We start from the raw sequence: 18,501 nt of genomic DNA, 5'->3' as shown, positions 1-18,501 counted from the left end.
ACCTGGTATGGCTGTGTCCTTGTGTGCTGGTTTCTTTTGCTGTTGCTGCTTGGAGCCTGGAGGAAGGATTGCCCTAGCCGTGCTGGTTTCTTTTGCTGTTGCTGCCTGGAGCTTGGAGGAAGGATTGCACTAGCCGTGCTGGTTTCTTTTACTGTTGCTGCCTGGAGGAAGGATTGCCCTAGCCCTGCTGCTTGCCTTGCTTGCTGGAGTCTTGCCCTGGAGTAGTGCTGTGGACTGGCCGACTGGGTGGTGTTGTGTTCCCCTGCCTGCTGCTTGCTGGCCCTTTGTTAGCTGCCTGTTCTGCTCTGGCTGAGAGCTTGTTTAAGGAGCCCTGCTGCTGCTTTTTCTGGAGGTAAGTGGAATTTTTTTAATGGATGAATTCTTTGGAATTAAGGTAGATTTTCAAAGATTAGTGTGACTAGGGGAATGAAATACTGCCAGCACAGCTACTAGTGAATTTTTTAAATATTAAATTTATATTAATTCACTAGCTGTGCTGGCACTATCTCATTCACTGATGGTAACAAGATGTGTGTGTAACTGTATGTAGATGTTCAACATGTTGTGGTGATTATTAACTAGAACAATCTCTAGTTTGTAATCACCACATCTATCTTATTCTTTATGTCTAGTTTCTAGGATACTGTCTGCAGAGATGTATAGGAAGGGTTTGTTTGGCTGTTTTTAACTACAGTTAGTGTAACTATTTTTCATGTGGGTGCACTCTGGTTTATTGTTTTTCATGTGGGTGCACTCTGGTTTATTGTTTTTCATGTGGGTGCACTCTGGTTTATTGTTTTTCATGTGGGTGCACTCTGGTTTATTGTTTTCATGTGGGTGCACTCTGGTTTATTGTTTTTCATGTGGGTGCACTCTGGTTTATTGTTTTTCATGTGGGTGCACTCTGGTTTATTGTTTTTCATGTGGGTGCACTCTGGTTTATTGTTTTTCATGTGGGTGCACTCTGGTTTATTGTTTTCATGTGGGTGCACTCTGGTTTATTGTTTTTCATGTGGGTGCACTCTGGTTTATTGTTTTTCATGTGGGTGCACTCTGGTTTATTGTTTTTCATGTGGGTGCACTCTGGTTTATTGTTTTTCATGTGTGTGCACTCTGGTTTATTGTTTTTCATGTGTGTGCACTCTGGTTTATTGTTTTTCATGTGGGTGCACTTTGGTTTATTGTTTTTCATGTGGGTGCACTTTGGTTTATTGTTTTTCATGTGGGTGCACTTTGGTTTATTATTTTTCATGTGGGTGCACTTTGGTTTATTATTTTTCATGTGGGTGCACTTTGATAGTGAATGTATACTGACGGAGTTATATAGGGTTCTTGCTATGATTGTAGAACTATCATTTCTCTAGTTTGTCATCACTGTTATGTTTACCTTGATCTGCATTTTCTATACCAAGGCTGTTTTTACTGCAATGTTTTTAGTCTTTCATCTGGTTTTGGACTTGGTTACAGTGAATATATAATGACTACATGATTTGTATAAGATGCTTGGACTGTAGAACTGTCTTTTCGAGTCTGTCATCACTGTGATGTTTACCTTGACCTGTGTTTCTTCCTAGGGTGTCTATGTCTAGGGTGTACAATCTTCAAATTATAGTGAGGCTTAAATGTAGCTTTTTGTATAGCTTGTCATCACTGTTTACCTTTATCTGTGTTTTCTAGGGTATACCGTCTATACCAAGGCTTAGTTCGTTTGATGTTACAGTGAATATATAATGACTACATGATTTGTATTGGATGCTTGTGCTGAAGGGTGCTAGAGTAAAGGGGCGTGGCTATTAAAGGGAATGGGTGTGGCTTGATTGTGCGTGGGGGCGGGGCTTGTTCGTCAGGAAAAGGCCCAGTAGAAAGGTGGCAACCCTACTGCTGAAGCAGGCATTCCTGACCAATACATTCCACTTCTTGAACTTTCTTTTCACTTTAACTTACCCAGATGCGTTTCATATTGTGGACTCATGTTTACTGGTCTTTCATTCACTACTTATGTCTTTCAAATACTGGTTTTCTCTGCTGACTGGAAACCATTTCCATCAGCTATAAATATTAAGTCTTCCATACAATTTACTTCCTTGAAAGAAAAATAAAGCCGAGTATCTTTGATTACCAATAATGGAATGAGCAAAAATTCTTTCATACATTTTTCATTAACTACATTTCTTAATACCACATAATCTCGGAAATTATTTTACCTTTTCGACTGGTAACTGAGGTATTAACCAAAGAATATCTAGTTGTTCTAATAATTCTCCATGCTTCCCCAGGAAATACGCTCTACTTAATATATATGGTATAAATAACTTAATAGAATAGTTTGGATTTCACTTTCAGATTACACACGAACAGCAAACAACAGTCACTGCAATCTCAGAAGTCTTTCTGAATACGCCTTGCAAGATCTCATGGTGTGGTTTCAATTAACTTCTTTATCATTAACAAACTTGTGGAATTTCTCTCAGCCATACATTATCAAGGCCAAAGGAAAAGAAAAAAAAGAGAATTCTCAGCAAAACAGTAAGGTGGCAACTCCTTAATGACAACAAATCTTAATTACTACAAAAGCATTAAACAGAATAGCAAATAAGGTGACAATAGTATACTTGTTATATTCATGAAAAAAAGACAGAGAAATAATAAGACTCAAGTTGTTTTTCACAGATTAGCTAGAGGTCATCTGGAATCCAGCAAACATGTTTAGTGGTATAACATATCTGGAACTGCAGGTCAGAAATGAAGTGTCACGGTTAGGAGGAGGTGCAAGAGTAGCCTGACAGTTTCACCTGATGATCTGAGCATGTGCAAAGTACTCAAAGTCTCAAAGATTAATGACAGCTGAATCTTCTTTGCAGAAGCTAATCTTATCAAACATGAGACACAGGGGCTTGGAGAACTTGACTAGTTTACTTTCTAAAGAAGTGAGGGCGATATTAACATCTAGGTGATTTATTCTGCACTAAACAGGATACATCTCATTTTTTCTCTAACTTTATGTCTGCATTCTTAGTTCAGTCTAAATGTATTTGAAACTTGAAGGTATCCAGAAAGTTTTTTGTAGGGAAATAACGGAGGAGACTGAGGAACAAAGAGGTGAAGCATCAGCAACATCACAGTAGTTTCACGTGCCATTTAAACAGAAGCAGAAGACTTGTGGACCAAGCATGGAACACTAAGGGGAAGCAGACACAGCAAAAGAGGCAGCTCTGTTTTATCTAGCAGTCTGAATTCTTCCCTCAAAAATGGTTGCTAAACCAATGGATGGTGACAATGCAATTAGAGTCAAAGGCTTTTTACTTCAGCAGCAAAGTACAAACTCCACCAAGGCTGCACTCAGAATGTATATATTTTAGGTCTTTCAACACCCATCTGGATAACACCCACAAGGCTTCAAAAAGTATGGAGATGTCAAAACACCAATGATGGTTGGGCCGAAAGCACAGTGGGTGAGTCTGTGGAGGCCTGTATGACTCATCAGTGAGCTACTGCCAGGAAATGGAAAGGTGAACAAAGCGGGCCATTAAGCTTGAATTAAAGCACAAGGATCCATCCTATAGACTCCAGGGACTGCTTTTTGTGATGCAACAACAAGAGTAAACCATGTGAAAGAAATGGCAAATACCTATGTCTTCAGGTGTTCGTCCAAAAAGGAGGTGTTGAAATAAGAAGTTATGTACTCACCATAACGTTCCATCTGAGTAGGTGACTTCATTTGGATGCAACCTGTGGGATTCGGATCCGACATCGGATCCGAGCTGGCAATTCATAAGCTTTAGGATCCGAGCTCCTAGCTCCTCCATTTACCCATAATCCCCTGCTAAGCCCTGACTGACCTCAGATTGAGTTTGCCCTGTGAATACCAGTATAACAGAATCCTGGGTAAACCAGGACTACTAGCCTTGAAAGGTCAGGGGGATGGAGGGGGGGATGGTTGCATCCAAATTAAGTCACCTACTCAGATGGAACGTTATAGTGAGTACATAACTTCTTAATCTGAAGTAGGAAGACTTCATTTGTCTGCAACCTGTGGGACAGAGTCCCCAGCTACCTGGATCTTGGGCGGCCGTCATGGAAGGATGTTCCGGAGCACCGCAGAGCCAAAGGATGCTCTCCCTCTGGAAAAACGTCCACTTTGTAATGTGAAATGAAAGTATTAGATGAGGTCCAAGTGGCTGCTGCACAAATATCATCTAATGGTACTCTAGATTTAAAGGCAGCAGAAGTAGAAACTGCTCTTGTAGAATGTGCTGTAATTCTCTGAGGAGCTGGCCTTCCTGAGGTGTCATAAGCCTGCAAGATACAATTAGAAATCCACTTTGACAAGGTGACCTTAGAGACTGCCTTACCCAGTGCGAATTTTGCAAAGGAGACGAACAGTTGATCGGATGGTCTATGACCAGCTGTTCTGTGAATGTAGAAACGCAGTTGTCTATGAACATCTAAGGAATGCAGTTTATATTCTCCTTTGTTTTTATATTTGGGAAAGAAAACTGGCAAATTAATAAATTGGTTAATATTGGATTCGGAAGCAATCTTTGGAAGAAAGGAAGGATTGGTCCTGAGGGAGACCCTATCAGGAAAAAAGAAGAGATAAGGTGGGTTTGACGCACAGAGCTTGGAGTTCTGAAACTCTTCTAGCTGACGTAATGGCCACTAAGAAAGCAGTTTTCCAGGAAAGATACTTCAAGTCCACAGAGGCTGCAGGTTCAAAAGGAGGAGCGGTTGGGGACTGCAGCACTAAAGATAAGTCCCAAGGTGGTACGGCTTCCTTCACAGGAGGTCTTAAGAGGAAAGCACCCTTAAGAAAGGTTTTACAAATTTTTGAAGCCATGAGAGGTGTCGACTCATGACCCACATGGTAATGAGAAATGGCTGCCATCTGTACCTTTACCGTCGAAGAGCTTGCTCCTTGTTGGAAAAGGTCTGTCAAGAAGTCTAGTACCGCAGAGAGCGGCGCGGAAAAGGGATCAAGATTTTCATGTTCCGCCCAAATAGAGAACTGCTTCCATTTGCTTCGATAAACCTTCCTAGTAGAAGGTTTATGGGCAGCCACTATGATGGATTTCACTGGTGAAGAGATACCGGGAGTCCTGATTAGGGATGGAACTGGAGCAGCCAAGCTGTCAATTTCAGAGTGTGAAGGTTCGGGATTGGAAGCCCCTGAGGATGGGAAATGAGATCCGGAATTGGATCTAGAATCCAGGGCGGATTCACTCGGCGAGACCATACATAAGGGAACCATGGTTGACTAGGCCAGAATGGGACAATGAGAATCATTCTGCTCCCCAAACTGCTGGCTTTCTGTAATAGTTTTTGCATTAGAGGAAGAGGAGGATAAGCGTATAGGAGACCGGGAGGCCAAGCATGCACCAGGGCGTCTCTCGGGGATTCCCCAAATGGGGGAACTAGAGCGAAGAAACTGTCGCATTTGGCGTTTGAGGGAGAAGCAAAAAGATCGCAACAGGGTTGCCCCCAGGTGGCAAAAATCTGCTTCGCTACTAGAGGATTGAGAGACCATTCATGAGGGGAAAGAATGGTGCGACTGAGCTTGTCCGCTAGAATGTTGGACCTTCCCGGAATGTGCGTTGCGGTTGGTGGGGATTGCCCATTCCCATACTCTCATGGCCTCTCGACAAAGGGGGTAGGACCTGGTTCCCCCCTGTTTGTTGATGTACCAGACTACCGACATGTTGTCTGTCTGGATAGCAATAGTTCCTACAGGAAGAAGGCTGTGTAGTGCTTGCAACGCTAATAGCACTGCCCTCATTTCCAGAACATTTATATGCAGGGAGGTCTCTGAACTGTTCCACGTGCCTTGGACAATCCTGCCCGCTGAATGTCCCCCCCACCTGAGGCGAGAAGCGTCCGTGGTCACTGTGGCTAGGGGGAATGCCGTACAGAAGGGTCTCCCTGTCAGGAGGTCCGTCGACTGGAGCCACCAGAACAGGGAGCTCCTGCATGCTCTGCTGATGGCTATCGGGCTGTTGAGAGGAAGGTAAAGCAGGGACCATTGGACCTGGAGGGTCCATTGAAGGATCCTCATGTGTAGTCGAGCGTGGAGGAGGAGTGGGATGGCTGCCGCCATTGAACCTAGGGCCCTCAGGACCATAGCTGCAGTCGGAGAAGGTTCTAAGATGGCCGTGATAGGACACCTCAGGTTGGACAGTCGATCTTGAGTGAGGAATGCCCGCATGTTTCTTGTGTCCAATCTTCCTCCTATAAAATCTATAAGCTGTGTGGGGGCCAGGAAAGATTTTTCTCGGTTTATGGTGATGCTCAGCCGAGGGGCTATATGAAGGAAATAGTCCCTGGCTGAGCACAGTAGATGCCTTGACGCTGTAAAGAGCCAGTCGTCCAGGTATGGAAACACCTGCATTCCCTGGAGTCTCAGGTGGGCCGCTACCACTGCAAGTACCTTGGTAAACACCCTTGGGGCAGAGATGAGACCAAAGGGAAGGACCCTGAACTGGTAGTGACTGGTTCCCAGCCGGAAGCGAAGGAACCTCCTGGACCGTCTGTCCATTAGAATGTGGTAGTACGCGTCCTTGAGGTCTATAGAGCACATCCAATCGTTCTCCCGCAAAAGGGGGGAGGATAGACTGTAAGGTGACCATCCGGAATTTTTGTTTGGTTACAGACAGGTTCAGTTGCGACAGGTCTAGGATCGGTCTTAAGTCCCCCGTCTTTTTTGGCACCAAGAAGAACCTGCAGTAAAACCCTGATCCGGTCTGATCTCGGGGGACGTGTTGGATGGCTCTTTTTGTTAGCAGCTGTGCGATTTCCACAGCTGCTACCTCCTGTTGACCGGGTGGTACATCGGGGAGGTTTTTGGATCTGGGAATACTGTGAAGGGGGATTGAATAGCCTCTGGATATCACTCGAAGCACCCAACGGTCTGAGGTGATTGACTCCCATGATGTCAGGTGCCTCGAAAAACACCCCCGACTGCCTCCAGAGAGGAGCAGCCGGGTAACCCCTCAGGGGTACTGAGTGGGTCTGTCAGAGAAAGGTTCTCCGGACCCAAAGTTCCTAGGAGCCCCTCTGCCTCTAGGACGGCGACCTCCCTGTCCTCCTCTGCCACGGAAGGACTGGTTGTCCGGAGCAGGTTGGGATTGCTGCGATTTCCGGAACCACATCTTCTTCTGTCCCTTTTGGTTCTTCGAGAAGGACCTCTGGGGAGCTGAGAAGCGGACTCCGACGGCAGACAGCGTCTTCCCGTCCTTTTCGCTCTGGACAAGCGTTTCGCGAACCGTTTTGCCAAAAAGGGCAGAACCATCTAAGGGGGCATTCGCGAAGGTCGCTTTGAAGGGCTCCGCGAAGTCACAGTGCCGCAGCCAGGCCTGGCATCTCATAACAAGGCCCAATCCGCTAGCTCTAGCGGCTCCTTCTGTTGCGTGAGATAAGAGCCGCATAGAAGTATTAGACACCGCTCTGAGAGTGGCCATACGGGTGGAGTACACTTGGTTGTCCTCCGCCGACATGGACTCCGGGGGAGATGCGGCGTATTCCTTAATCAGGTCTCGCTGCATCCTGATCACGTGTGCCATATAGTTCAGCGCCCTCAGGGAAAAGGTTGCTGAACTAAAGACTCGCTTCCCAATGCGATCCATCGAGCGGGATTCCTTGCTAGGGGTATGCATAGAGGGACTCCCCTGAGCCAATTCTCTCTTTGTGGCTGCAGCCATCAGCATGGCATCTACTGGGGGTCCCTTACTCCAATGTGTACGATCCGATGGGGGACTAAGAATCCGGTCCGGACGTTTGGGAACAGGCTCTATGGTGTCCGGGTCCTTCCACGCTCTGGTGGTAATAAGGTCCAACAGAGGGTCGGCAGGAGGGGACACCCAAGAGGTAGACGGGCCCGCCTCAAATGCCTCCAAGAACACAGACTCGTCCGAGGAGGCCTTGGGGGCAGACCCCCCCCGATCCTTAACATTTCCATAACGTCTCCGAAGGAGATATCTTCTGGGGGTGATCTTGGGGAGCCCTCCCCTTCCTCCAAGTCCGTGTCTTCAGTAATAGACTCTGGGCAGTCCACGTGCCTCCTCTTACACTTATGCTTATGAGGTACTTCCTCGGGGGGACTGTCCGAGGAGTCCTCGCCAGCAACCAGTTGTTCCAAAGGAACCACTTGAGACATTGAGGCGGGCTGTCCCTGAGACCGGCTGATGGGAGCCTGGCCCAGCTGCGAGGGAGTGCGGGATGGAGCAGAGACAGGGACCGGGGGTCCGGATGTCCTCGACAGAACCCTCTCCACAAGGTCGAAGGCCGAGGGGGAGCCGACTTCTCTAAGACCAGAGAGACGACTTCTCTAAGACCAGGGAGCTGACCCCCACTCGGATCCGATGAATGGATCAAAACCGGAGCAGAGACCGTCGGATCCGAGAGACCGGTGCGCTCCGACCTAGACGGAGTCGAAGAGACACCAGCTCCCTCGGATCCGAGGCTAGGCCCACGGCTCCGAGAGGTCAGGTCCGAAGTACCCGAAGCACTCAAGGGAGGGATCGGATCCAAGGTGCGCCGACCAGTCGGATCCGACCCACCCCCGGGTCCAACACTGCCCGGCTCCGAAAGCTCCAAACCCGGGAGTCGGGTCGGAGAAGGAGCTATGGGGGCGAAAAAAGGGGTCGAGGCCCCTCCCGGATGGGGGGGGGCCCAGGAGCACTCCCATCTGCATCTGGGCTTGGATGAATCGCCTCATCATCCAGTCCATATCAGCGTCCGACATAGAAAAAGTTGACCTCGACGAGGCCACCGATGCGGATCTAGAGTGTCACCTCGATGACCTCGACGAAGGTCTAGTCTCCACCTCCTCGGGGTCCGGGAGAGAACAGAGGGGATCGGAGCCGAAGAGGAGGAGATTTAGAAGCCAGAGGGGAAGCACGCTTAGGCGGCGGGGCCGAGACAGAGGCCTCGGCCCGCCGCTTATGGTGCCCCTCTCTGTGCCTCTCCTTTTCCCTCCTGGTCTCCCTATCCTCCGGTTTCTTAGCGGGAGATTGAGTCCCTGCCGGAGGAAGGGAGACCGAAGAAGCCACTGGCGATTTCTGAGTAGGGAGGATAGCAGGGGCCGAGGCCGAAGCCGATTCCGGAGGGAGAAGTCCCGCAAGATCCAACTTCGACCTCCGCTCCCTTAAAGCCCGGGGGTTGAACCCTGCACAAATGGTACAACCAGATGACAGGTGTTCAACCCACAGGCATCTAACGCACCGAATGTGGCCATCAGCCGGGGAGAGCTTATGGCCACATTCGGTATATTTGGAAAATATAGCCTTGGGGGCTTCAGACATAGCTACGCCCTAACAGGCCCTAAAAAAACACACACACACACACACACACACAACAAACACACACTAAATGAACACCCGAGAAAGTTAACTAAGGAAGGGAGGAAAGCCTAAACAAACACACTTTAACTTTTGTCAAATTATAAGAAAAAATATAGGCAAAAAAGATGTCACCAATTCCTTTTGCTATGGAGCTCGAAATTCCTGTCAGCTACTGAACGCGGCAAACGAAATCTGAGGTCAGTCAGGGCTTAGCAGGGGATTATCGGTAAAGGGAGGAGCTAGGAGCTCGGATCCCAAAGCTTATGAATTGTCGGATCCGAATCCCACAGGTTGCAAACAAATGAAGTCTTCCTACTTCAGATGTACTGTTTCACTGGTAATGCTCATACTCACCACATCACCACAGATAAGACAACCAAATGTTCAATAAATAAGCATCACCATCATAGAAGGCCTGGAGGTATTGAGAAAGTACGTAGATGGCTACAGCCCTAGAATGACTTTGCATTCCTTTACCTTAAGGGTCTCTGGTTACTGTCACGAATCACTAGGAAAGTTCTCCAGCTGACACCTGCACTGTGCATTCATCTCTGAACACATAGTGTGATGTGCTTGAGATCCAGGGTAAAAATTCAGCCCCCACTGCAGTTTCTACACTGAGGATCATAAGAACACAACGAAAGTCCAATTTTCCTTGGCAAACAAATAAAGGTACTTTCCAACGATGCACATCAGGATGAAATCTGAACAACATTCATGGTCAGGAAAAACTGAGGAATCCTAGTGCCAGTGTAATCTCTTTTGTCAGTGAAATGGATTCTCTGTTGTGTTTAACAGGAACATGAGTACCCTAAACACATGTGCAAAGGATATGGAAAAATACACCAAGAAGGCTCAACGTAACAAGCCAGGAGTAGACTCACTTAACAGGACCCCTTGAACTAAGATCTGTTAAGTATCTGTTAAGTTCCATATCAGCCTCAAAACACAGATCAATGATCACAGAACGGTTTTCAGATATCAACATTTGACAACCTAAAATATTTTCTGAAGACTTTAGCCAGACTTAAAATCTGATTGTCTACGAAGTATTTTTTTTAAGTTTATAAATAATCTTTCAGTTTCCTGGACTAAAATGGTTTGGCTTCATGCCAGAAATGTGATTTAACTACTTCTAAGAGACAACATGGACAAATAAAAAAAAAAGTCATCCTGGTATAATATACAAGTGTCATATGCAACCAGACTGCTTTTTTGACATTTGTGATGTCTGAAGTTCATAAGGTACAACATTGCAAAACTTGCCACAAAACATAAAATCTAAACCTACTTATGTTTATTACCTGCAAGAGTAATTTACAGTACTCACCCTTACATTTAGGAATCAGCTCTCCACAATTAACTATTCGTACATCGGCATATGGTTTGCTGTTGGCATCTGTTTTCTGGTTTTCAATTTCCCTCACAATTTCCTGACCTGACAGAACTTGGCCAAAAACCACATGCAGTCTAGGAAGAAGTATTGAATAGAATATGTTACTTAATTTTGTCAGGTGACTAAACATTGAACCTTAGTGGAAGTACTCTAAAACACTTACCCATCTAAATGGGGTGCAGGTTTAGTTGTTCTGTTTTGTTGTTTATTGCATCACCGGGTAAAAAAGGGTTAGAAACAAGAGAAAATATAGTTAGCTTCTCTAAAAGACAAAAAAAGATAAAAACATATGAAGAAATTCAACCAATCAACAGACATCCTCACAAAACACTTATCTGTAAACACTAGTCAACAGCTCACCAAATGGCCACCAAAAATAAAGTAGCATATCCTACAGAGGTTCTATGCAAACCAAAATCTGTGTTCCTGACAAGTTCAACTTGCAACACTACATTATCTATGGGAATCTGTCAATCTGCAAAAGACACTTTTTTCAGAATGTCATTTAGTTGAATATCAATGTTTAAAACAATTTTCATTAATTGATGAGGTTGCACTTTTTCCCACTACTGTGTGACCTTGGAGTTGGTTTATAAGTTGTGTGTGCGTTTGGGGGAAGAGGGTGTCTCAACTCACATAGGGATGAAGCAGGGCTGACCCTGCAAAATAGCCTTTCTTTTTGCTCACCAAAGGTGGTTTTCAGCTATAATTTTTGTTACCATATGGTACTCCGTAAAAATGTGGTTGGCAGGTCAACATGAATCTGTCTCTACTACATTCACCCTAACCAATGTTATATAGCGGTAAGTTGGATGCTAGTTTTCTCATAACAGCAGACTCTAATGTAAGAAATAAAGTAGACAGTAAGCTACAGAGGCAGATGAACATAAATATTTTAATGGAAAACCTCATACAGCTTTTTAGAAAGGAGTGTTACATAGCATGTACAACTCCATATCCTCAACGGTTAAGGATTTTAAGGGCATACTTGCACCAGAACTATCCCCCAATTACAAGACAGAGCTCTTCAGCCAAATTTTCAAAGTAGAAAACACAGGTTAAAACACCTGCCTTGTAGAGAATCAATCCTCATCATTGGTTAAATTACTACTAAACGACTTACACTTCTTCAATAAATGAACATTCAAAAAAAATTTGTATAAATAAAAAGAAAATAATCATTCTTGAAAGTGAGGAAGTCCACCCATGCACTTTCCTTAATCCCCAAAATCAAACAGACGATAAGAACAGGCAAGGAGAAAGAGTAAATAACAGAGTAGAATGGCTTCACACAAACAGCAATTCCCTTCTGCCTTCTGCCAATGAACAGATCCACCAGGTCCAATAAAGTAGCATAATACAAAACAAAATCAAACTAAAAGGCATTTCACTAACCTCACTGAGCACTTGCAAAAAAAATCTCAATTTTACCAAAAGCATCAAAAATCCAACAGCAATCACAATTATACACAATCAGATACACAATAATAAACATCTCAAAATATTGTAGAACATGTGGTCAAAAGGAATATCACAAAGTAATGTGGAATATGTAAAAAGAACAAGGATTCTAACTATTCTACACTGGTTTTGACAAATTATTAGCCAAAAAAAATCTAGAATAATTACCTTTTGCATTCTTACCGAGTTATTGTGATATCTTTGCACTTATTTCTGGCAATTATTGCAGTCCAAGTTATTATTGGTTTAACTCTAGTGTTAAGTGGAGAAAGAACCTATCTAGACCTTTGACTGCTGCAGAATCTTGAAATGTGCTGTTTTGCTATTTTCCCATGAGCTTGTTTGAATATTTTAACTGTTCTGTGCCGTTATAAGTTGCTAGAGTTTGCCAAGACTTATGTTCATTCGCACAGAGCTATACAATGATAAGCAATCACTTTAATGAATGTGATAATTGTTTACTGGATTTGACAAACTACCAACCTACAAACACCTAGGATAAGTAGTTTTTGCATGCTTACTGAATTACTGTGATAGTTCAGATTTTATTTTTTGGCACTTATTGTAATGCGAGTTAGAACTGCTTTGGTTTAACTCTAGTGAGAGTACAGAGAACCTAGCCATCTATAGGCCTCCAATACCTGCAAAACCCTCAAGTGTGCTGTTTTGCTACTGGCCAGTAGGTGACAAAGGAACTTGAGCAGGAAGGAGTGCATAAATATTTAGGAATTAATTGATGGATCAACAATAAAACATGAAAAAAATGTGAATAAAGCTCACTAAGGAATAATTCAGAAGACTAAAACTTATACTGAAAACAGCCCTGACATTTAGGAATAAAATTCAAGCTATAAACCAATTTGCTCTTCCTGTTTTAACTTACAGTTTTGGTGTGACTGACTGACCCCAAAAGGTACTGGATCAGCTGGACATAAGAAAAAATGCTTCACACTTAGCAAATTATATAGAAAAAAATCAATGCACATCAACATAATATATTTCATGCTCTGAAAGAGTTATGCACCTCCTCGAAATTGATTACACGTTTTGATCTGCAATTGTGCGATTGCATGCATATCTGCTGACCTCCAAACACAGTGAAAGTTTTACAACATGGGGAGAGAAAGTATAAGAAAATCTCTCAGCTTAGTTTAGCTGCAGACGCATTCAGTTGGTAAGTGGGAACAGAAATCAAACCACAAGGAGACAAACATCAGATAGGAACTGAATGTTCAAAAAAACAAATTAAAGATTATAAGGAGACTGATCAGATGAGAAGGAAAGAAATGTGGAAAAGCCATAAATACAGTAGCAAGTTAGAGATCTCCTGAAACAACCTTATGTTGTTCAGGATCTGACACAGGAATGACTAAGGAGAAGGGAGTTGAAATAAAAGGATGAAAGGATAATAATGTCAGCCCAGGACGGTGGACTACGTACATGTTGGTTTACAGAGTTGAATGAACATGTGGGAAAAACAGACAAACATATGCTAAGTGAAAAAAGAACTGGAAACAGTTTCACTCCTTGTTATTGGATGTGATACACTCATGGCAGAGGGCCTGCAACAAAGTCAGAACGTCGCAAGACAGTTGTATTGGGGATTAAGCAAACACTACAACAAAAGTAGGAGAAGCATTGGAAACATGAAGCACAAATTATACAGAATGGGATCACCCATTACGAACAATAGTCTGATAAAATACGATTATGAACAATTCAAAAAACAGATGAGAAGATCAAATATAGTAGTCCATGAAAAAAAGACAAAAGTAGCACTGATCACTGAAATTGCTACACCCAGCGATTACAGTGTCTCATATACGGGGAGACACAAAGTCATAAAAAACATAGATTTGCAAGCAGAAATGAGTAATGTGGAAGAAAGAAACATAGACAGTTCCAATAGTAGTAGGAGCAATGGGTCTCAAAGAATTTACTGTCGCATTTAGCTATGCTACCAATACATGCAACTCCATATAAATTGCAGGAGTCAGTTCTGGGAACACTGTGGGTGCTGGGAAGAGCACTTTTGGCCAACATCAAAGATCGAAACAATACTAATTTCTTGAACTTTAAATTAAACCCTGATCTACGAATGTGGTTCATTCCGGACATGGTATTAGAAACCCAAAAGACTTGGAGAAATTAAACCAAAAGACCACTGCCATAGAGCTCATGGAAACTGACTGGTACACATTGTACAATTGCTCAGACCCTACTACCACTCTATCAACACTACGTAACATTCTCTCCCAGTTCAGGACAAACTATGTTCTGCTAGGAAACTCTGTGTTAAAGGTTTCCCCACTCCCAGGCTAACATTTGAAATTTTGATAAAACTGAGACACAAACTCTGGAAAGCAGACCTACAAAATTTAAACTCACAAAGTACAGTTGTGTACCTACCATAAATGTAGATGTTCAAGTGTATTCACTGTTGCAGTCATTACACTTGGGTTATCCTGCTGGCAGACTACCCGAGGTCGGCCAGAATTCCAAAGTCTAGGTCGGGCTTCGGTTGCTGTCACCTCTTCCCTGACATCAGTGCGCCAGGGGTATAAAAGATGCAGCCCGATGACATTTTCTTCAGTTTTTCTTGCCCCAGATGTCAGGTGCACCCAAATAGGAAGGCTGAAAAAATTATGCCAAAAGCATGCATGTACTAAAATAAACATTTCCTTCATCTACAAGCAAATACACCACATAGGTTGTATAGAATTGAGAAGTACAGAAAAGTCCCAGCAAAGAAAAGGGGGATGGTGGGTGGGTAACCTGGACTGCAACAGTGAATACACTCGAACATCTACATTTATGGTAGGTACACAACTGTACTATGTTCATCGTGTTTCACTGTTGCAGTCATTACACTTGGGTTGAATCTCAAAGCTGAGGTTGGGTGGCTGGGCCTAAATAGGATTAGGAGAGGCTACCAAGCCCTGCAGAACTGCAGTGGCAAAGCCTGCTCTGGATTTAGAGTAGAGAGGTAAGTGGTAGTGCTTGGTGAAAGTGTGCACTGAACTCCAGGTTGCAGCTTCTAAAATGTCTTTGGTTGGTAATCCTCTGAGGAAGGCTGTTGAAGTGGCTGCTGCTCTGGTAGAATGTGGCCTAATGCCCTTAGGCACTGATTTGCCAAGTTGTGAATAGCAGAATCGAATGCAGTGTCCTATCCATTTTGAAATAGTCTGCTTTGAGATAGGCTTTCCTTGCATAAGCTACAAACAGTTGCTTAATTTTTCTGAAAGCTTTTGTTTTGTCCAAGTAGAATTGTAGCTGTCTGTGTATGTCCAAAGTGTGCAGAAGTCTTTCCCCTTTATTCTGGGGATTTGGATAGAATGTTGGCAGATGAATGGTTTGGTCAAGGGCCACACTGGATACCACCTTTGGCATAAATGTTGGGTTTGTCCTTAGAGAGCCCCTGTCCTGATGAAAAATTATGAAAGGTTCCACTGCCATTGATGCCTGTAACTCTGAGACTCTTGCTGAAGTTATTGCTAGGAGCAGAGCAGTTTTCCACGATAAAAATTTTATATCAGCTGTATTGGCTGACTCAAAAGGAGGTAGTGTGAGCTTTTCTAAAACAAAATTGAGGTCCCAAGTAGGTATTGGTGCTCTCCTTGGGGGTCTTATGTTTTTTGCCCCTCTAAGGCACTGTCTTAGTAGTGGATGAGAGAAAATAGGAGGTTCCGTATTGTAATGAGCTGAAATGGCCGAGGCATGGATCTTAATTGATGAGAAGGATAGGCCTTTGTCCAGCATCTCAGTTAGGTATTGTAAAATCTGAGGTATATTTGGAACAAGTGGTTTGAGTCCTTGTGCCTGGTTCCAAGCACAGAATCTCTTCCATTTTTCTGCATAACATTTCCTAGTGCTGGGCCTCCTGGCTTCTAAAATGACATCCATAACAGCTTTAGAGAGAGGTGTGGTCTGAGTGGCTATATTATCCACCATGCAGCCAGATTTAAGGTTCTGAGTTGACTGTGCAGAATTGGATTGTTGAGTCAGATGATGAAGAATTTGAGGTAAAAGGCCAGGCTGGGCCTTGAGACAGGCTCTTTAGGATTGGGTACCAGTGCTGGCGTGGCCAGTCTGGGGCAATCAGGACAATTTTTGGCTTCTCTTGCCTGACTTTTAGAAGCACCTTGGGAAGCAGAGGCAGTGGAGGAAAGGCATAAACTGTCAGGGTTTTCCAGCTGAATGAAAGAGCATCCACTTTCCATGCTTGTGAGTGATAAGTTCTTATGCAGAATCTCTGTAGTTGGCAGTTGTGAGGGGAGGCAAAAAGATCTATGTCTGGGCGTCCCCATTTCCTTGTTATCATGCTGAAGACCTGTGGATTTAGTTTCCATTCATGAGGATCTATGAGATTTCTGCTTAGTTCGTCTGCCAGTGTATTTTTCATTCCTGGCAGGAATTGTGCCTGCAGGTGTACTTGATAGGTCAGTGCTGTGTTCCACAAAGTCATGGCTTGCCTGCAGAGGGGGTAGGAATGTGTGCCCCCTTGCTTGTTTATGTACCACATAACTGTGGTATTGTCCGTCTTTAGTAATAGTTGTCCTGGATGTAGTAGATCCTTGAAGGCTGTCAGGGCATTCTGTACAGCTAGCATTTCTTTTTGATTGATGTGAAGATGCATTTGTTCTTTGGGCCACATGCCCCGAATACATTTTCCTGCCATGTGTGCCCCCAGGCATAATCAGATGCATCTGTTGTCTGCCTGGCTGTAGGTAAGGTGAAAGGCTGTCCCTTGTTGTGGTGACAGGCCAGTGACCACCATCGAAACTCCTGTTGCAGGCATGGAATTAAGAGTTATTGTTTCCAGGCTGTGGCAATGTTGAGTCCAAACACTTTTTAGATACCATTGTAGTTTCCTCATATGCAGTCTTGCATATGGAATTAGTAGAATGCAGGATGCCATGAAGCCCAGGGCCTGCAGAATTTTTCTTGCAGGGAGATGGGTCTTTGTTGCCATCATTTGAAAGTAATGAGTCAGTTGCTTTTGCTTGTCTGGCGTGAGATAAGCCATCTGGGCAGTTGTATTTAAGCTTGCACCCAGGAATATTATCTCGTGAGGGCACTAGTTTTGATTTCTTTTCGTTTACGGTGTATCCTAGGCAAATTAGTAATCTTTTTACAAACGCCAGATGCTTTAGTAGAATGTCTTTGCTCTCTGCTTGAATAAGGCAGTCGTCCAAGCAGGGATATATTTGAATTCCTTTTTGTCTGCAAAATGCAATTACTGGTGGCAGGCATTTTGTGAAGACCCTGGGCGTAGTAGATAAGCCAAAGGGCAGTGCAGTGAATTGGTAATGCATTGAGCCAGCTATGAATCTGAGGTATCTTCTGCAAGACTGTCCGACTGGGACATGCAGGTATGCCTCCTTGAGGTCCAAAGTAACCAGCCAAGTCTTCTTGCTCAGCATGGGTAGAAGCTGCTGCAGTGTTTACATTTTGAATTTTGGAACATCCAGGAAAGTATTTAGGATTGACAGGTCCAGTACTGGTCTCCAGGCTTTGTACTTTCTGGGTACCAGGAAAAGTCTTGAGTAAAATCCTTGTCCCTGTTCTTGCTGTGGTACTCTTTGAATAGCTCTCATGTCCATGAGAGCAGAAATTTGTTTTTGTGCCTCTGCCCATTGGTTTTGTGGCAGGTCCGGCATACCTTTTGATTTTGGAAGGGTGTGAAAGTGGAACCTGTAACCCTGAGAAACAATATTCAGTACCCATTTGTCCTGGGTGATTATGTGCCAATTTTGTGAGAAAAGTGCTAGCTTTCCCCCTAAGGGTGCCGCCAAAAGGGAAGTGCTTGGCATTTGTTGAGGGAAGTCATTGGGACGGTTTCCTATAAGGTTGTGGACTTTTCTTCTCCTTTGGGGGGCTGAAGCACCCCATTGTTTAGGTCTGTAGGAGCCTTGGGGCTGAGATCTGCCTCTTGGACGTCTGTATCTGCCTCTTTGTGGCCTGTCTGACACCGGAAAGGACCAATTTTTTGAAGGCCAGTTTCTGCTAAACCTAGGTGGTTGAACCTGTAAGAAATCCTTTACTGTCTGCATTGATTTTGCTTTATCCTCCATTTTCTTTAACACCTCTTCTGCCTTAACACCAAACAAAGTATCATGCTGTAATGGAGCATCCAATAATTTTACTTTAACATGTTCAGGTAAACTCTGTTCTTTCAACCAAGCATGCCTTCGAATGAGAGCCTGTAACTGCGGCTCTACAAGAAGCCTCTAATGAATCAAAACCACATTGCAGAGTATGCTTTCCCACTTGTTCAGCTGCATGCAATAAATCCTGCATTTCCTTATTGTC

The 18,501-nt window shown here is 44.1% G+C and overlaps 1 protein-coding gene across 2 annotated transcripts in view; it reads right to left on the bottom strand.

Annotated features, from left to right (window-relative positions):
• PPIG (peptidylprolyl isomerase G) overlaps positions 1-18,501 on the bottom strand; it is an 898,166-nt gene that overhangs the window by 683,322 nt on the left and 196,343 nt on the right. For both annotated transcript variants that reach the window (XM_044075490.1, XM_044075491.1), the window contains 2 exons: positions 10,892-10,921; positions 10,663-10,802 (listed from right to left, as the gene is read on the bottom strand). In XM_044075490.1, the coding sequence (XP_043931425.1) occupies positions 10,663-10,802; positions 10,892-10,921 (170 nt within the window). The remainder of the gene's footprint in view (positions 1-10,662; positions 10,803-10,891; positions 10,922-18,501) is intronic.

This window comes from Protopterus annectens, chromosome 6.part1 (assembly GCF_019279795.1).
Source record: "Protopterus annectens isolate FY-2018-M chromosome 6.part1, PAN1.0, whole genome shotgun sequence".
NCBI classification, from domain to species: domain Eukaryota; kingdom Metazoa; phylum Chordata; order Ceratodontiformes; family Protopteridae; genus Protopterus; species Protopterus annectens.
Note: the sequence above shows the minus strand (reverse complement) of the source record. Positions and strands in the feature narration are given on the sequence as shown.